At 32.8% G+C, this 19097-nt stretch overlaps 3 protein-coding genes across 4 annotated transcripts; 2 read left to right on the top strand and 1 right to left on the bottom strand.

The window, feature by feature from the left end:
- The first annotated feature begins 184 nt into the window (after positions 1-184).
- Positions 185-4312, top strand: LOC130814904 (uncharacterized). Of its 2 annotated transcripts, none has more exons than XM_057681173.1 (5): positions 185-467; positions 2240-2552; positions 2639-2761; positions 3373-3663; positions 3775-4312. In XM_057681173.1, exons 2-5 carry the CDS (start codon positions 2286-2288, stop codon positions 3976-3978), a joined length of 885 nt encoding a protein of 294 aa, XP_057537156.1. In that variant the 5' UTR covers positions 185-467; positions 2240-2285; the 3' UTR covers positions 3979-4312. The 2 variants fall into 2 exon arrangements, with proteins under 2 accessions (XP_057537156.1, XP_057537155.1); XM_057681172.1 differs by having other exon boundaries at positions 2254-2552.
- Positions 4313-6191: 1879 nt separating this feature from the next.
- LOC130814902 (peroxidase 3-like) lies at positions 6192-8386 on the top strand. The gene is made up of 4 exons (XM_057681169.1): positions 6192-6465; positions 7033-7230; positions 7451-7613; positions 7737-8386. The coding sequence occupies exons 1-4, from the start codon at positions 6259-6261 to the stop codon at positions 8150-8152; spliced, it is 984 nt and encodes a 327-aa protein (XP_057537152.1). The 5' UTR covers positions 6192-6258; the 3' UTR covers positions 8153-8386.
- A 551-nt stretch (positions 8387-8937) lies between these two features.
- On the bottom strand, positions 8938-13266 carry LOC130814922 (CASP-like protein 4A1). Its single transcript, XM_057681198.1, has 3 exons — positions 12484-13266; positions 12205-12340; positions 8938-9473 (listed from the first exon to the last, which is right to left on the bottom strand). The coding sequence occupies exons 1-3, from the start codon at positions 13026-13028 to the stop codon at positions 9279-9281; spliced, it is 876 nt and encodes a 291-aa protein (XP_057537181.1). The 5' UTR covers positions 13029-13266; the 3' UTR covers positions 8938-9278.
- Positions 13267-19097: the final 5831 nt, after the last annotated feature.

Consider the following 19097-nt stretch of genomic DNA (forward strand, 5'->3'; position numbering starts at 1 on the left):
AATAGTAAAGGGTAAGTAGTGAAGGATAAGTAGTGAAGGGTAGTTGGGTAAGTAAGGTATATGGGGGTATATTCGTAATTACTTGTGTGAACTAAGAGTATTTAAGTAAAAAATGATTGCCAAAAATAGAAATGGGACTAATTCAAAGGTTTTGTCAAATAAGAAAATGAGACTAATTCATAAGATGGAGTTTTAAGTTAAATCACAAACTAACAATTCTATTCTTGTCATGAAAGTTCAAACCAAATAAACCACTTCAAAATCTGACATTTGATGAGCGAGGAGAAGAAAGAAAAGGAGAGAAGGAAGAAATAAGATTAATGCACGTGTTACACGAGCCATGGTCCATAACATTGCCAATTGCCATTGCCCATTACTCCTTTCCATCAAGCTTCATACTTGGATCAAATCGTCACTTACTCCCATTTTTCCCAACCCATTACGCAATCACATTCTGCAAATCTAGGGTAAGTTCTATAATCATTTATTCATCTCAATCTTTTCCAATTTCTTGCTTAGTAGTTCAATATTATGTTTAATAATTAATGTACTTTTAACATGAGATTCAAATGTTATTAAGGATTGTTTCATGTTTAAGAGGTATTAAGCTCCATAATTTGACTTTCCCTTTTGCTTAATCTTTGAATATTGCTGTAAGTCTGTACCTTTTTGACTTTTGTAGCTCTTTGAATTAAAGGGTATTTCTATTTTGGGGTTGTTGAAGGTTCTAGATCTTGGGTTTTGACTATTTTCTTGGCTAGTTTATCTAATTGGTTATCAATTAGCCAATTTTATTTTGTTTTATGTAGTAAGTTTGTGGAATATGGAAAGAAATTCAATTGAATTATATGATGTGTGCTGCAGTGCTTGTAGTAATGACAAGTATTTGGGAGCTAGGTTACACCAACTCTGGGTTTCTGTCAAATCAGAAAATTATACTGGAGTGATTGCTGCACAGGATGTGTTTGCCTTAGAATGTACTAGAAGGGAAAGGAAAGAAAAGAAAAGAAGGGGATGGAGGGAAGGGACAGGAAGGGGAGGGAATAATGAGGAAAATCTTCGATGTTTGTTTAGGAGGGAAGGGAAGGGAAGGGGAGAAAGAGGAATATTATTTTCGTTCCAAATCTTTTCATTTTTTTGAGAAATTAGGCTATTAGAGGTAATAAATTTAAGGGAGTGAATCCCTTCCGTCCAAATCCCTTAACAACCTGAGTGAAGTACTCTGTAGGGGTTTATCCAGTATGGACTGAGTATCAAGAAAAAAAAAAAGTGCTACATAGTTTCGTATAGTTTTGAAACTTTGTCTAAATGTTTGATTGCCATTCTGTGTTGATGTAAGTGAACATTTTGGGTAGACGATAGAAATGATAGAAATTTGTCTTCACCAAGTCCTTAAGGAGTAGAGAAGAAAGGTTGAAAAAGGAGCTGATTTTTGCAAAATTATGTAGTTTTAACTTGATATTGCTTTAGTTGTATCTTTCTGTGCTAGTTTAGTTAAAGAACAAGACATCAACAGACTATACATGAAGTTAAGTGATATGTCAAATACTAGGGGAATCCTATTTCCTGTTCTTTGATAATGATATTATTCTAGTTGATACTTTTGTCTCCTTTTTATTACTTCGGTCAGTGGAGTTCCGCAACTCAAGTTGTGCCGTTTCTGTCATCTCTTTTTATTGAATAATTACACGCATTAGAAAGATATGCTTCCCTTTATACCTTCTCTGAGTTGCTTTAAAGTGAAACGTTTTATATTAGCAATAACAATAAGAAACTATGAGGGCAATCTTCCAACGATGCCCATGCTTTAGAGCAGTATCACAAAATTCACTAATCTCTTCGTGAATCGCAAATCATTAAAAGCAAATTACGGTTAGTTTTACGCTATTTTGGGTCCATTTTGAGCGAATCACCAATTTAAAAAGCGATTTAGCTGGGGAATTGTTTTACACTGCTTTAGAGTGTTCTATAATCAATTAGAGGGGACTTTGGTCCCAACTTGGTAGGAGAGGGATGCACTAATTTAGAAACTTCCAATGAGAAATATGTTGCACTTTATAAAAACAGAGGAAGTATCTGGGCTCTACGTAGAGTTTTAAAGGCAGTAAGGTAACTACATTGAATGGAGGATATTTTTCATTCTAAACAAAATGAACTGTTAAATTTTCACATTATCACCGCTTTCGTTTCTACGTCAAGAGTAACGTGAATTTGATCTATGGTTCTGACAATGATTTAGTCTCTATTTTACAGATCTTCTGTCGGGTTTCTTGTAAATCCACAAGATGATTGATCTGACCAAGATGAATCCTGGTGAAATTATCCTGCTGGGATGCGCGTGTAGTGTACTACTCACACTGCATTTCACAATACAGCTTCTATCACAGCATATGTATTACTGGAAGAACCCCAAGGAGCAGAAAGCTATAATAATCATTATACTCATGGCTCCCTTATACGCTGCTGTCTCTTTCGTTGGTCTGTTGGATTTTCGTGGCAGCAAGGCATTTTTCATGTTTCTGGAATCAATCAAGGAATGTTACGAGGCTTTGGTAATGTTCTTGCTCAAGTGACACCCATTTTTATAATGCGATTAACCCAATTAATTTAAAGCTGAACTTCCCATAATGCGATGCAGGTCATTGCGAAATTTATGGCCTTGATGTATAGTTACTTGAATATATCCATCAGCCAAAATGCGGTGCCTGATGAAATCAAAGGAAGAGAAATTCACCATTCATTTCCAATGACACTTTTTCAGGTGAGGCTATGACCAGGGGTGGAGCAAAGGTTTTGAAGACCCGATTTATTTTTGCTATATCTTTTAAATTGGGACCCTTCATTATATTAAAAGATAAATTTTTTCACTTCAAGAAAAAATTCAAGACAAAATGTATTGTAACACAATATTACTTCAAATATAAAAAAGGTTTACAAACAAATCGGGTCTAACTAGCACCATTTAATATTTAAGGTTCCTTATTTTGGGGGCCTTAGGCAGTCAGCTACCCGGGATACTCCCAAAACCGGCCATGGCTATGAGTGTTGGTATGATCTCAAAATTCTACATTAAATTCTTGCTGTTTGCATGGTCTTTGTGCTCATATGACTTGAATGATTGCTTGATTATTAGGACTGTGTGAATAATCTGCATTAGCATGGTATTGTCTACTTTGGGCCTAGCCCGCACGGATTTGTTTTTGGGAACGTTCCCAAAAAGCCTCATGCTAATTTGGAGTTGATCACTTATATGCCCGTGAATTCTTTTCTTATTTTTCCGATCTGAGGCTTGGGATGTACACTCAACAAGGACAACACGATTTCATTTCTTGATGAGCTGTTTACTAAGTTTGATGTTAAATCCTATTGCAGCCTCGCACCGTACACTTAGATTTCCGTACATTGAAGCTTCTGAAGCACTGGACATGGCAATTTGTTATTTTACGCCCAGTATGCTCCCTTTTGATGATAGCTTTGCAGCTTCTCGGGTGGTACACATCTCCAATCAGCTGGGTTTTCACTATCGTCCTCAATGTCTCCGTATCTCTGGCTTTATATTCTTTGGTGGTCTTTTATCATGTTTTTGATAAGGAACTCGCCCCACACAAGCCGCTTGTTAAGTTCTTGTGCATTAAGGGGATCGTCTTCTTCTGCTTTTGGCAGGTAATGTCTTCATCATCTTCTTGGAGTGTTAAGAATCTGATACAGATACTTGAGTTAAAGCGATCCTTTTATTCATTTGTTAATTATGTCTCAAATGTTGTTCATTCGCAGGGAATTGTACTCGAAATTCTGGTTGCTGCAGGTATCATTCGATCTCGTTATTCCTGGTTGGATGTTGAACATATCGAGGAAGGAATCCAGAATGTATTGGTGTGCGTAGAGATGGTTGTGTTTTCTGTTCTTCAACAATACGCGTACAGTGTTCAACCTTACAGCGGAGATGTTGGTAAATGGAAAGCGAAGAAGAATGAATAAGCGCGGATTAGGTCATTATATGTGTATTGATGCCATATTCTTAAGTTTTGAATCCGATACGCCCTGTTGGACTTCGATCATGTTTCAGTTTCGGTAATATGCAGAATAAAACGCCTTCACCGATGTTGAAAGGTTGCATCGTAACTATAAATGATCACTTTAAAACTGTAGGTGATTATTTTAAGGTTATAACTAGTCACTTTTAAATTATAAATGATCATTATATGATTGTAACTGAACGCTTTAAATTAGAAGTCATCACTATAAATTTTATAAGTGAGCACTTTATTTATAAGTTATTAATTTAAGACTATAAAATATGTCTAATTTAAAATTATATGTGTTCATTTTAAGGCTATAGTTATTGGTCATTTTAAGATTAAAAATGATCTTTAAGATTGCAAGTGAATATAGGATTAGTCTATAGAGATAGTTTCACTGTGAAACTGTTCGGAATGATTTGAAGTCATGAATATATAACAGAGGATCATTTTGGTTTAATTTTAGAGTAGGAATCGACAGCTTATACTTGATGGAGATATTAAATAAAGTTTAATACACTAATACAAGAGTAGGTAATCCAGTAGGTAAATAAATCTCTTTTGTTCTAACGAATTCTTGTTTGCTTATGAGTTATGCCCCAATATAAAAATGGTGACAAATTCCTAATAACTCATTTGTATGTTCTGGACTGATCATGTATATAATTAAGAGAAATAAAATTTATCTTCATCTTTAATGTATACTCTATTCACCAAGTATTATTAATATTTAATATCATCGAAAATCGAGTCTTGTCTCACTTGGAAAGTAAGTACTAGTTTTTAAGAATCATCCTAAATTTCACTTAGTCCTGTCTTTTACTCAGCTAATAAAAAATGTTTAATTTTAACATGTTCCATGAAATTTTGAATCCATGTGAAGTCTACATATAAGAAATAGACCTACATGGAATGATAAGAAAATAACAAGAATGATCGACGATGTTATCTCTTAATGTTCATATATAGTTTTAGAAGATAGAATAGACGAGAGTTGTTTCAAATGATCTCTCACATTCATCGTTTTAGTTTATCGAGTTGACTAACCATTGAAGTTTATGCATTTGTGATGTATTATTGTTAAATTTTTACAAGCAAAAACTAGCATTCTAGTTTTTAGTTTTCTTTTCACATATTGCGCAACATAACATGCCAAAGAGAAGAATGTTCAAAATCTTTGATGGATGAATTAACCACTAATTTGTAGCATATGCTCAAACATACACCAATGGAAGAGACTAAAAAGATTACTTTTTAAGAAATTCAAAAAGTTGTCATGGTCCCAGCTACTTAAGCCGCCTATAACTAATCATTTGATTATTTACTAATTATCATCCTTATAGACATTGTTAATGATAAATAATTACTATTACTATAACCACCACATTTTAGTTAGCCATTAACATATATTATTAATATCATCTACAATACCTATCAAAACAATCGATCAGATTGGTTTTATCAAAATAGTCGAATCGGATTGGTTTTGTCTAGGTTGAATTTAACCCAACGGGGTGATCAATTAGAGTTTATTATTTATCAAAATGATATTAAGTATCTAACATCAAAATACTTTAAAACTTGAAAATTAGTTTTTCTTTTTAGAGCCAAAAAAGTTTAACTTTTAAGTACATAATAATTTCAATTGAAATCCTAATAATATACTATAGATTGAGAAATAGTAAATTTTGACTTGAAAATCTTGACGATGTACTTAATAAATACAAAATTTAGAGAAGTAAATCATGTCAATCAGAGTAATCATGTTAAGGAGCAAACTAAATAAAAAATTATAAAAATTTGACCGAAATCCTATTGATATAGGAGTACTATTAAAGGTTACGTGTTTAAATTTCATTCACCCATATTATAAAAGTGAAATATTAGTAATATTTATGAGGAGATGAGCATGTACTGTATCCACACTTCTGGCTTAAAGGTCTCTCGTGTGAAGAGTATGATATAGTATAGAACGTATCTTGAGACTACAACCATAAGCTTTTAGTCGAATAGTTTTCTTAATAGATGGGGTCAGGTTCAGTCAAAATATATATCCAATAAAAAAATCAAGAGGTCTATATTATAACTATGTATAATAGAAGTATAACTTTATTATGATGATTCAACTTGATCAAACCATTCTATAAATAGTACCCTGTATTAGCAATTAGTACAACAAACCTTGAGAGTTTCTTATTAATTTTTTAAAAAATTGAAGCTTAGAGAGGAAACTTAAAAAATGGGTTATCATAATATAATCATGATTATCTTAGGAATAATGGGAGTCATAAGCTTTGCTGAGGCACAATTAGAGCTTGGATACTATGCTAAAAGTTGCCCACGAGCTGAAGAAATTGTGCAGAATTTTGTGCATAAACACATCCCAAATGCTCCATCTTTGGCTGCTCCTCTTCTTAGAATGCAATTCCATGATTGTTTCGTTAGGGTAACCTTTTCAAAATTTCATCTTTTATATTTTCACATCATTTTTTATTTTTAATTTGTTATTGTCAATGAACCAATTCAACCAAAAGCTTAAGTTGATGGTTGAGGATTCATGATATGTTATATGCTCTTACACTTGTAAATTGTGATATAAATTAATCATAGTGGTTAATTTAAGGTTACTATCATTATTTTTAGACTCCACTTTAAGGTTATAATTGATTATTTTAAAATCGTAAGTCATTACTAGAAGATTATATGTGATTGAGTTTGATTCCATTTAAACTTGTAAATATACATTAAGCTAGCTCAATCGAGATAGTCTGAAAGTAAAAATTGATGCATTGAAAAATGACTGTTAACAATATACAATTTCTTACTTTTGTATCCCTTAATGCCCTACATGCATGGCTACTTCTTATTTTTTCATTGCTTATTAGTAAAGTCCCATATTAAAATTATCCTTAAACCATCAAAATCCATAATACACTTTAAATTTCTATTAAGCAATAAATTAATGATAATTTTATTAATATATTTATATTTTTACGAATATATATATGAACAGGGTTGTGATGCATCAGTGCTTTTAGATGTAACCAAAGTGGGAAATAATGATACAGAAAAGACTGCTAATCCAAACTTGTCCCTTAGAGGGTTCGGATTCATTGATGGAGTTAAGAGCTTACTTGAGGCAGAATGTCCTGGTGTTGTTTCATGTGCAGATATCATTGCTTTAGTTGCTAGAGATGCAGTTTGGACTATCGTAAGTATACACTTATTGTTGGAATGCAAAAAAGATTTATACTTTCTTCGTTCCAAATTAATAGTTACTATTTTCTATCAAAAAATAATCTTAATCAAAAGGTTATGATAATAGTTTAAGCTCAAAATATGTTATACTATCTATATTCTATAAAGCCTCAAACTGAGATTCTAAAATTGATTTTATACTATTTCACTTGATAAGATTATTCATTGCTTAGGGCGGTCCATGGTGGCCGGTACCAACTGGTCGACGAGACGGGCTAATCTCAAACGAAACAGAAGCACTACAAAATATTCCACCACCATTTAGCAACTTCAGTTTTCTCCAAACCATTTTTGCTAGCAAGGGTCTTGATTTAAAAGACTTAGTCTTACTTTCTGGTAATCATCTTTTAATTGTTATAAAATCTAACTAGATTACATAGTCACTCTCATAATTAGTTTTAATCTTTTAATTAAGTTATTCGTTTAATGTATTTAATGCACTTGTCGATGTATGTTTAGGTGCACACACTATAGGAATAGCACATTGCCCATCATTTTCCAACCGGTTATACAACTTCACCGGACTAGGTTACGGCCAAGACCCATCACTCGATAGCGAGTATGCAGACGTTCTCAAGGCAAGAAAATGCAAAACACCTACAGACAACACAAGTATAGCCGAGATGGACCCCGGAAGCTTTAGAACATTCGATCTTAGCTACTACAAACTAGTCTTAAAAAGGCGCGGGCTTTTTGAATCCGATGCAGCCTTGACAACATCTCCTACAACACTTTCTTACATCAAACAGCTTGTTGATGGTCCATTGGAAACATTCTTTGCTGAATTTGGTGCAGCTATGGTTAAAATGGGTCAAGTTGAAGTGCTAACTGGGTCAGCTGGTGAAATAAGGAAGCAATGTTCTGCTGTTAACTAGCATTAAAGCTATGTACATTAAATTTGTTAATTTGTTTGTATGGTGACTTTGTTTACTTTTTGTATGTGTTTGGATGTTTCTTAGGAATGGTTTCGATTGGAAGTAATTTATTATTTGTTGTTCAAATAGTTGAGGGGGCAGTTGTTGTGCTTGTTCTTGTACCTTAACTTATGTTACTTTTTCATTGGATGATAGAGATGGTTTTGAATACAATAAAAGGTCCTCTTTGCTTAATAATCTAGTGTTTTTTCAAATGATATGAAAGGGTTTTTAATAATTGACTGTTGGTTATTGGTCGTTGATCGTTTTAGTTAGTTTGTTTGATCACTTGATAGAATTGACTTTTTGTTAATTAAACCTATCGTATAAGTTGATTCTTATAGAAATGTTGGGTTAAAATTAGTTATTGGTTATAAAAGAAAGAGTAGTCAAAAAGTCAATAAAAGATTTCAGAAAATACCCGTATAATTTTGATCTATAAATCAGCATTTTAGCTACTTAAAAGTCATTTAACAAACACATTTTTTTAAATATTTATTATAGTGTCAAATTACTCATTTCTCCTAGTTTGCTTAATTCACTAAAAAAGGCTCTCATAAATGTTAAATAATAACACATGAACCAATAATTTCTTTTGCATGGAAGAAAAGTTGATACTTCAATATGTTTGGAAAAATTTACAAATTCATCATTCTTAAAACCATTCTTTCTCTACTTTTAGTTTTTTTTTGCGATATATAATTTCCAAATAAAATTATACAATATCGACACAAAAGTTTTCAATCAAAAATATATGTATGTGATAGTTTCCCATGTATTTTTACATGTCATTTACAACCCATCATAAATATGAATCTAAACAAACAAGCAAATAATATAACATTGCTAATTTTCCTTTCTATTATCAGCAAACGGAGGATGCAACACATCCGATCTCGAAAACAAGTTTCGCTTTATCATAGAGTAAAGCTATAAATTTGAGCTTTCAGAAGTACAGAACGAAGAATACGAAACTAAATGAGTATAATTAGTTAGCAGAAAACCTCGCCTATGACAAGAACAAGAATGTACACAAAAGAAAAGTATATTGGATTCATGTCAACTTACAATACGTAAAGGCTTTTTATCAAGTACGATTACGAGTACAAAGTATATAGCCTGAAATGAGCGAGCTCAAAGCAAAGGCAGCAAAAGCAACAAAAGATACTCCGACTGATGCGCTTGCCATCGTGGGGAATTTGTCGTTGCCCCAGTTGGATATCCAGTCATCCACTCGCGTAAAAGCTGATGATGACGCTGAGACTAGAAGGTATGCCAATATCTATGTATAGAAAAACACACGCATGTTAATTTTCCGAGCATACAAAGCTTTTGTAAGTTCAACGAACATATCATTTCTCGTATGTCCTTAGCTGGCTCTCACCTAATTAGAGTCCAAAGAGTCGGATATGCGAAACTTTAGCCTTAAAATAAAAAAGAGGTTCAAAAGTACAAATCGTATGCGTTTCTAATTTCACCAATTGTAACCCAAATAAAAGGTAGGAGTGATACCGCTAGATTCCATAAGTGTACTTGCTTATTTGGTATTAACCGTCAACAGACTTTTTTGAGGTTGTCAAATTTACAAAACTGTACCCTTATGACATAAAAATTGTTTCTAATTCACTCTAAATAGCAAACATCAAGCACTTCTCATAAATAAGACGTACATATAATATAATAAGTCGTTTTACGACAGGCTGTTATAGTGCATAAACTTGACCACCACCTATAAAGTACCATTAGAATTTGCATCAACCAATTTGGAGAGGCCCATAAAAGCAATTTTTTTATTAGGCTTCAAAAAGTAGAGCTTCTAGCAATGGCAAGGAAATCTTAGCCATTCATAACAAAGAGTAAAGTAGGAAAAAAGGCATTAGATTACAAAAGGCAATACCAGTAACACTAAGAATTCTTCAAGCCATGTAATCCTTCTTGATCAAGTGGAACATCTAAACTTTATAGCAGAGGATAAGGTTCCCCCATTAAAGTTCCAATACTTTATTAGCTCAAGCGTTGCCGGTCATTCAGTTTAAACCTCTAAATACATCAAAAATACCGCTTTTATGCTGTACTGAAATCTACGAAGACGTATACGAGTAGAAAGATAAACAAATGGTTCAAAGGCTTTTCAAGGGTTGGTTTTTTGATTAGCTGAGAATTTGTACTTCTGGAAACTCTAAGATCTGAAGATAGTGTATTTCGGGGAAATCGATAAAGCTATAATACAGAAGTAAAATCAACCATAGACATGTTATCTTTAAGCTAAAAATTGTTTTCCTCCTAAAAACAAGAAATCAGCAAGACATCAATAATCATAATTGCTAGTGAAGTATTTCGTAAAGCCAAATGACTGAATTCCACTTTAGCTGATTCAAAGACAATGATTTCCTATCGGACTCCAATTGCATGACATACTACACTAAACCATCTAGAACGAGTCATAAACCTGCACCGTTATAGTATGTATTATTGTGGAATAATAAGCTAATTAGCTAAATAAGGCATCCTGATTCCTACATGGTTCACTTTCTCATTCTTAAAAGCTTCATGGTAAATTGGAGATCATGATAACAATGCTTACAGCCCATTAATTTAGTTAGGGTCAATATTAATTATAGAAAGCTTAACATAAAGTCTACGTACTAATCAGATTAGCACTTAGCACAAAAAGTCATTTTGGTGCCACTGAGCTTAAATGGGTTGTTGCTTTTGTTTGATGCCCATAGCAGGCGTACAAGTAATCCTACTATTATGTATTCTTGAGCAGAAATTCAGGCCAAAGCTCCATCACTAAAATCTAAGACCACTATAAAAGAGCAATATCTGTTCCATCCAATTCAGTTATAATAAGTTGGGTTTGGTTCCAATAAATTTTTCCCATCACTTTTGTTCCCAAATTTTCAATATTCATTAACAGTATGTTTGTATAACATTTTTGGAAGGAGAGGAAGGAGAAAGGGAGGGAGGGAAGCGGTGATGAAACATTGAAGGTGTAGGAACCGAGGGGTAAATATATAGAATGACACCATCAATATCATTAGAAAAAATAGCCGGATAAGGTTAAAGAGACGTAAAGTTAATATTTCTATAGCTAAGAGGTCATGTGTTCAAATCTTCGCTCATCTTAATTTATAACCAAATCTAAACCTTTAACCTTTGTCCCTTCAACTTTTGACCCAAGTTTCACCTCTGGAGAGAAGATGTATTTTCAAGCCAAATAATTTCTACATGATTTTTTTTGTTAAAATTATAAAGAAATTCCTCCTTCCAATTCACTTACCTTCCTTCCCATAATGGTATCCAAATGAGGAAAATGCAATCCCTCCGTTTCTTTCCCCTTCGCTTCCTCTATCCAAACATAGTGAAAGTTCTAACAAGTTTAGTGCAATTCTAAAAGCCCAGTTTAGTGTTCTTACATATTAAGTACAAGATTACAGGTATGATTTGTGAACATATTATACTCCAAAATACATCCAAATCACTTCAGATATATAAGTGCAGAGGTCCTAAATGTCTAGGAGGGTCATGAACATATTATGATCCAATCAGGAACATAAACAAAAGAAAATGACAGCTTATGGGTATCAACATTTCAACAATACTACAACACTTGTAATAATGGAGTAAAGTCCAGCATATTACCAATTAGGTCATAAAACAATTATAAACTATCCAATAATGCAACAACCAAAACATTCAAACACTTTGTATTTGTTAAATTAACCTTGACTTATTGTGAATACCAGCATATTATCGGGATACACGAGGTGCACACTTCATAAACCAGATATATATCATCCCAAGCTATATGGCAATGGGAAGAAGGATTCCAATAACTTATAAAGTATGCACACTATCTTCAATTTGTTGGGATAAACCATCCCAACAGTATTTAACAAAGGTAAAGTTGCATATATCCAATCCCCAATCCCCTCTCTTGGTGGGTTTGGTGGGAGCATTCCGCATTGAGATGATGAAATTCTATTCTACACAGGGGAACACAAAATTACCTGATCAATAGCAAAGTCAAAGGAATGGCGAACCCGGGTACCAACAAGATTCTTTCCAGTAGTCAATTGATGAAGCAAATGAAGTCCTTGCAAACCTGAGTAAGCAAACCCTATTACATTTATGGTCATTGCATACCTACCAACATTCAAATACACAAATTACTCCCAATTTCAATTATTATCCATAATCACAACCAGGATTATATTTCACATAAATAAACAATAAATTTTGAATTAAATAACTCAAGATTATAACTTTATGAATTTTTATTTAGTTACCTGAACTCAATATAGTGATAAAAGGAATCAAGAGCCCAACCACGATTCTTATCAGCAGCCATAACGGAGAAAGAAGCCAAACATACCACAAACTCAATAAACCGCAAAACTAAACCTACCCTTTTCACTACTCCAGCTTTTTTCACCCGGGGAGCCCGACCCGGAAGCTTATGCGGTTGACCCACCTCAGAATCGGGTTCACTCTTGGTAACTACCTCAGGTTGGTCATGAACATGGCGGTTAGTTGCAGGAACAGCGACAATGGACTGAACAGAATGGAGTGGAGATAGAGATGGAGAACGAGAGTTGGGGTTTTCTTTGATGTGATCAGAAGAAATTGAAGAGTTGGGTGAATCGGGTGGGGGAGGAGACTTTTGGGATTGGTCAAAAGAGAGAGAAGGAGAATAAAACGGAGGTTGGTATATTTGATTTTGATTGTTTACAGGGGTTTGTTGATGAAGATTTGTATGTGTTTGTTGTGATGTTATTATTACATGTTGTTCATGTTCATGACCTTCTTGTTTATGTGTTTCCAGTTCTGCCATTGTTGGGGATTGGAAGAAGAAAGCAAGAAACTTGTAAGATTTAAGAGTATAGAGTAAGAGAAAGCTAAGCTAGGACTTATAGGAGAAGACAATGAGTCGAGACTTGAGAGTTTTGATTGGTAATATCGAATTCAATAGGACAAAACATTCCCTATTTGGTACAATGCCTAAATTATTTTTTAAAAATTTAATTAAAAGCTAAATTTAAACTTTTTTGTCAATAATTTAGAATTCAGTCAGCTCATATTAAGTCATCTCATTTCTTAAAGAATTTATATTTATTTAAAGGTTTTAATTTTGAATTAAAGTCTGGATTGAAAGTTAAATGTTTTAGGATTTTTTTTTAGTTTTATTAACATTACCTCACTTCACTTCCTAGTATATGAAATTTCGTCTAAGTATTTTTTTATAAGTTAATGTTTAAAAATAATGTAAACAAGAAAATCATACAGAACTTAAAACTTTTATAGCAATATTTAAAATAAAAAACAAATTTAATACAACAATAGTAGCATAGCTATCAATTTACAACTTTTTCATTATTCTATCCAGTATATCTTGCTCATTAAAGATATAATTATGGTCTAAATAGGTTAACTAATTTACATAGCACATCTAATATATCTTCATGTATTATACTAATTAATCCTAATACACATATTGATAAATAGCTAGTTACTCATAATATATATGTATATCGGTATATGTTAGGAGTACATAAACATAAGGTTTCCAACTCTAAATTAATACGAGACTTTTTTAATTAAATAAGATTTTCAGAATAAATTCCTACGACTTTAAACTAAAATAGACAAAATCATACTAATTCGGATTATCATAAATTCTCTCTCCCTCTTGATTTCGGCGAGCAAAACACAAAAATTTGTGACTTTAATTTTTAGGATGTAGCAAATTATGGGACGATCGCGGAGTATAGTGCAGTGGGTCTAAAACTGGTTTTGCAATCAATGAAAAAAAAAACAACTCATTTTTTATTCGAGGGAAAGCTATTAGTATTGATCATTTTTCTATATGGTAGGACGATTGTTTTGATGAAATTTTTTCTTGATTATGTCCACCACTTTAGATTTGCATGAAGTATTTTTTTTCTATTCTTTTGTTCCACTCTTAATCCGTTTATTATCATATTTTAAATTTTGATGTGTGAGATTTGTAAGATAAATATCATAAATGTCGTGAAGTATATACTATATGTACTTGTTTGAATTTTGATAATCCCTTTGACTCATGCGCAAAGCCACACCGGGGTGCGGAGATTAGTTCCCCTTGTCGAAAATGTGATATTTTATAATTTTTGCTTTGATCCCTTAATAATAAGTGATGGTCTTTGAAATATTTTGTATAAATCTTGTATTAGTTAAATATAGCAGGAGATAACTAATTTATAGCCTTCCCATTAATAGCCTAGATTATAGCCTAAATTAATGGAGATTATTGATTGTATATATATGGTGGATGATGTATAAGAAGGATACGGAAGAATAATCTTACATGGTATCAGTGTTCTAGTTTTCACGCTTTCGCTTTCTTCTTCCCTTCTTCTTCTTGTACTGCTACTGATTTGTCTCGCTCCTTTCCGTCAACATGGGCGAATCAAAATTATCTCACTCCTTCCACCCGGCTCTTGTTGTTTCTAACATCAAGACCCATGTTCCAATCACCCTTGAAATGGAGAATATTCAATATGCGAATTGGGCTGAATTGTTCAAGGTCCATTGTAGGTCTCATAGAGTTCTTCATCATATTATCCCACCAAAAAACTCGGATGGGACAGCGAAAGATCCGGTGCCTCTCAATGATGATGAACAAGATATGTGGGATACCCTTGATGCGGCTGTAGTTCAGTGGATTTATTCCACAATCTCCACGGACCTGCTCAACACCGTCATTGAAGCTGATGTTTCAGCAATGACCTTATGGAACCGCCTTCGTGATTTGTTTCAAGACAATCATGAATTTAACAATACATATTTGAAGGATTTTCCATCGGTCTCGGCATATTGTCAACATCTCAAAACCCTTGCTGATCAACTCAAAAATGTGGGAGCCCCGGTGTCCAACAATCGTCTGATATTACGTATGGTAGCAGGTCTCACCCCAGCATATCAAGGGGTTGCTTCTGTCATTCGTCACAAGAAGGTTTTACCCTCGTTTTATGAGGTCCGATCCATGTTGGCATTGAAAGAGGCTAGCATGAAGGAGGTCACGGCTGGTGGTGATGAGGCGATGGTAGTGGCTGCTAAGGACACCGATGACTCCTCGGATCATGCTCCTCCACGTCCAGGCCGTGGGAAATTCCACAAGACCCGCAACAACAGAAATCGCAACCCAAAATACACCAGTAGTGGCGGCAGTATGGTTGCTGGCGGTGGCCCCAGATCTGGTGGACGTGGCAGCACTGGTAGTACATGTTATGAATGGTGTGAAGTACATTTGATGTGTGCATTCATGTGGTGACTCTTGGGATGGAATCCCATAAGTATGTCATGAATGGGTGTATTAAGATGAGTCTTGATATTTGTGGTTTATGATGATGGTTAAAGTATGAATTAATGAGTTAATCATGGGAGTTATGGGACTTAATGAAGAAGTGGAAAGGTTTAATTCAAGATGCTTTACTATGCAAGTCGAGCAATACTGTCAAAAGCCCTCTGAAGTGCCGCTTGACCAGCTCACTCGAACGAGCGAGCTTCAGAATGGGTCGAGCGAGCAGACAGAATGCAACCAGACACTTCCTGTAGCCCGCTCGACTAGGCCACTTGACCGAGCGAGCCTCTGCTTTGGTCGAGTGATGTCTCTGATGCTCCTAAGATGCTGTTTTTGACTCTTCAAGTTCTTGGAGATGTTTCATTATCATTTATTCATAGTTTTAATATACTTAATGTTACTTAGTGTGATCTCTCCTATAAATAGAGAGCTCTCATTGTAATGATCAACATCCACAAAATACACCCCAAGCCAAACACTAGCCTATATCGCTTCTCTATTGTAATTCTCCATATTTGAGAGTTCTTTGAACTCCTTTGATAATATAAGAGATACTACACACCCCGTAGGACGTAGCCTAAGTTGGGTGAACCTCGTTAAATTTTTGTGTCATTTTATTGCTTTACTTTCTCCTACGAACATCGATATCATTGATAGCGTAATTTGTTTGTCACTAAACTTCATACATTCGATCTTGGCAATATTAGAGTTTGAAACACATTGTTCGAACTCTAATACATCACCGTTCTCAGTATATTATATAATTTAAAGAATGCATAACTGTAACAAAATTTACTATAGGTCAATGGTTGGGATAACATATTTGTAACTTAAGGTTAATTGATCAAATTCAAACTTAAACTATTACTTTTCAGTAGACTAATAAATTTAATAAATACTATAATGTCATCACGATTTATCTTTCATAATTTCACATTCATCCTTTTTTGTAGTATGTATGCTATATCTTTGCTATCTTAATTTTATTAGTGTTTTTTTAGACTTAGAAGGCAAATATATAGAGTAAAAAACACTTAGTTTTTTTTAGGGAAGATTCAACTCTATTTGTTAAATATAACTTTTGCTATGATTCAAGTTCATTTCAATCTATATGATTTTAGAATTTTCATAGTTAATTAGTTTTTATATGATAAATAATTTGCTATTATATCGACAATTTAGCCCCCATAATTCAAAAGCCTGGCTTCGCCCCTACCCTTTGTTACTTGTGGTGCTATAAATATCTTAGTCGCATTATTGTAGTCCTTTTAAGATGTAATCTCATCTTTAATATAATTTTTTTTTCTTCATTAAACTTATAATCATCGAGGTGAAGCTTGTACTGTAGAATAATTTTACTTTCACCAACTTTTACATATGTATTGAACCAACTCAATTAGTGTTTTTATGTTATATAGTATGATTAAGCATGGGCATAGGTGTTAGACCCTAAGTGTTCTGATCACTTCACCCAATGCTAATTCAAGAATATGGATCCACTTATTTTTGGATTTTAAGGGTTAAGGTTGGATCTAGGTTCATGACAAGATTCGAGCTTAGGTTGGGTTCACAATTTTGAGAGCCAAATTCCACCTAGAATTTTTATTTTTTATTTTTGCATTTATTTTAGAATAAAATTATATAAACTAATATGTGTGCTTCGTCATTTATTTAATATAAAATGTAATTATTGTATTTTACTTTAAAATGAATATTTTATTTTAAGAAATTGATTAATGAAAAACTTCATATATTTAATATCGCAATTTGTATAAAATTTTAAAAAATCCTTATAAATTGAAATATTTAAATAATTTTATATAAATGTACAAAAATTACATTATACAATTTTGTATTGATTTTTAATCTCTCCCTTTCTCTCTGTTTCTTCTTATCCAAACACCAAATTATTTGAACTTTTTTAATTAAGCTTTTTTTAAAAAAATGTTTGGGAAAATGAGTTTCGCTCCAAACTATTTAGAAAAATAAATTTCTAATTAAAACGCTGTTAAGGGAAGCGTTTTTGTACCTTATGGATTGGAAACTGGATTTTAGGTGAAAGGGAAAAACGCTTAACAACGTTTTACACTTAATGGAAAACGCTGCTCTTGGCAACATTTTTTCTCCCTTAGTCTCCTGTACAAGAATTTGAACCTTAGTCTCCTAGGAAGTCAAGGCATGCACTAACCATCAAGCCAACTTATAACTTATTTGAAATTATTTTACTATTAATGTTATTTAATATGAAAATAAGTTTCCAAAATGAAAGTTTTCAAAAGACTTTTAACGTTATTTAATATTAAAATATTAAAATATTAAAATGATAGATTATCAAATTATTGATGTATTAAAATGTAAAAAAATATTAAAATATTAAAAAATATTCTTAATAAAATATTAAAAATAAGAATATCAAAAAATAAGAATATTCAAAATATATAAATTAAAATTAAGAATATTAAAGAATATTAATAATATAAATATTAAAAAAATATAAATTAAGAATATTAAAACTAAAAATTAAAAATATTATATAAGTAAAGAAAAATATAAATATTCTTAAATGATACTAATATTATTCTTAATTTTTACAATAAAAATCAAAGTTTGATATTAATAGTCTTTTGGAAACTTTCATATCTCCAAATTAAGAATATTAAAAAATTAAAAGATTACCAATATTCTTATAATCACAATTATTTAATTTAATCTACTACAAGTAAATATCAAAAAACTAAAAGTTAAGAATACTAACATCAAAATTAAGAATATTAAAAAAGTAATTGTAACACCCCTGAATTTCCGACCCCTTAATGAAACCAAAACCGTAAAGGATGGGAGGAAATTCGGGTGTTACATAAAAGAAAAAGGAAAAGAATTTAGATGAACGTTAAATATTAACTTTAAAAAAGTGAGTGAAAATTTCGGCAGCATCTCTTCTAAAAATCGAACATGTGGTAGAACAATTAGCACAATAAAACATTGAACTAATCTAAGACATCATTGCCTTTAAAATCTCACACCACCGTGGGATTATTCGTCGTCGGCTTCTCAAATCAACATGCCAAGCATGGATCGTGGTTCTAGTTTTGACGTTTGCGTTTTAAAAAGACTTAACTCCTTAAAACCATACAAAGTTATAAACTACGCAGCGGAAATACAAATATACGAGGGAGGACACAAGGCCTCATAACAAAACAAATACAACCAAATTTTACAAAAGATAACCAGAGCTACAAAATCGAAAAATAGCGGTATGACACAGGTTATGCTTCGCCCTCATCACTCTTTCCCAATGCAATGCAATGCAAAAGAAGCTCCAGTACCTGCTACGCTTGTCTATGATCCTCCTATTGCTCGACATTAGACCAAAGGCCAATGTGTCATAGCAGGACAATCATAGATTGTCATCAACAATCAACCATAAACATAAACACATACACGTCGGTAACTAGCATCAAATATAATAAGGCCAACTACTAGATAACATTATAAAACAACATAAGATGATTTCACAAGACGCAAGCACAGATAGTAAACATTTATCGGCCACTTATACTT

This window comes from Amaranthus tricolor, chromosome 6 (assembly GCF_026212465.1).
Source record: "Amaranthus tricolor cultivar Red isolate AtriRed21 chromosome 6, ASM2621246v1, whole genome shotgun sequence".
In the NCBI taxonomy this organism is placed as follows: domain Eukaryota; kingdom Viridiplantae; phylum Streptophyta; class Magnoliopsida; order Caryophyllales; family Amaranthaceae; genus Amaranthus; species Amaranthus tricolor.

Coding starts and splice junctions, on each gene's coding strand:
- LOC130814904 (XM_057681173.1), top strand. CDS start 2,286: ATGATTGATCTGACCAAGATGAATCCTGGTGAAATTATCCTGCTGGGA. Junction 2,553..2,638: donor AGGAATGTTACGAGGCTTTG/GTAATGTTCTTG, acceptor AATGCGATGCAG/GTCATTGCGAAATTTATGGC. Junction 3,664..3,774: donor TCTTCTTCTGCTTTTGGCAG/GTAATGTCTTCA, acceptor GTTCATTCGCAG/GGAATTGTACTCGAAATTCT.
- LOC130814902 (XM_057681169.1), top strand. CDS start 6,259: ATGGGTTATCATAATATAATCATGATTATCTTAGGAATAATGGGAGTC. Junction 7,231..7,450: donor GAGATGCAGTTTGGACTATC/GTAAGTATACAC, acceptor TTCATTGCTTAG/GGCGGTCCATGGTGGCCGGT. Junction 7,614..7,736: donor AGACTTAGTCTTACTTTCTG/GTAATCATCTTT, acceptor ATGTATGTTTAG/GTGCACACACTATAGGAATA.
- LOC130814922 (XM_057681198.1), bottom strand. CDS start 13,028: ATGGCAGAACTGGAAACACATAAACAAGAAGGTCATGAACATGAACAA. Junction 12,341..12,483: donor TATCACTATATTGAGTTCAG/GTAACTAAATAA, acceptor GAATGTTGGTAG/GTATGCAATGACCATAAATG. Junction 9,474..12,204: donor TTGACTTTGCTATTGATCAG/GTAATTTTGTGT, acceptor TTCTATACATAG/ATATTGGCATACCTTCTAGT.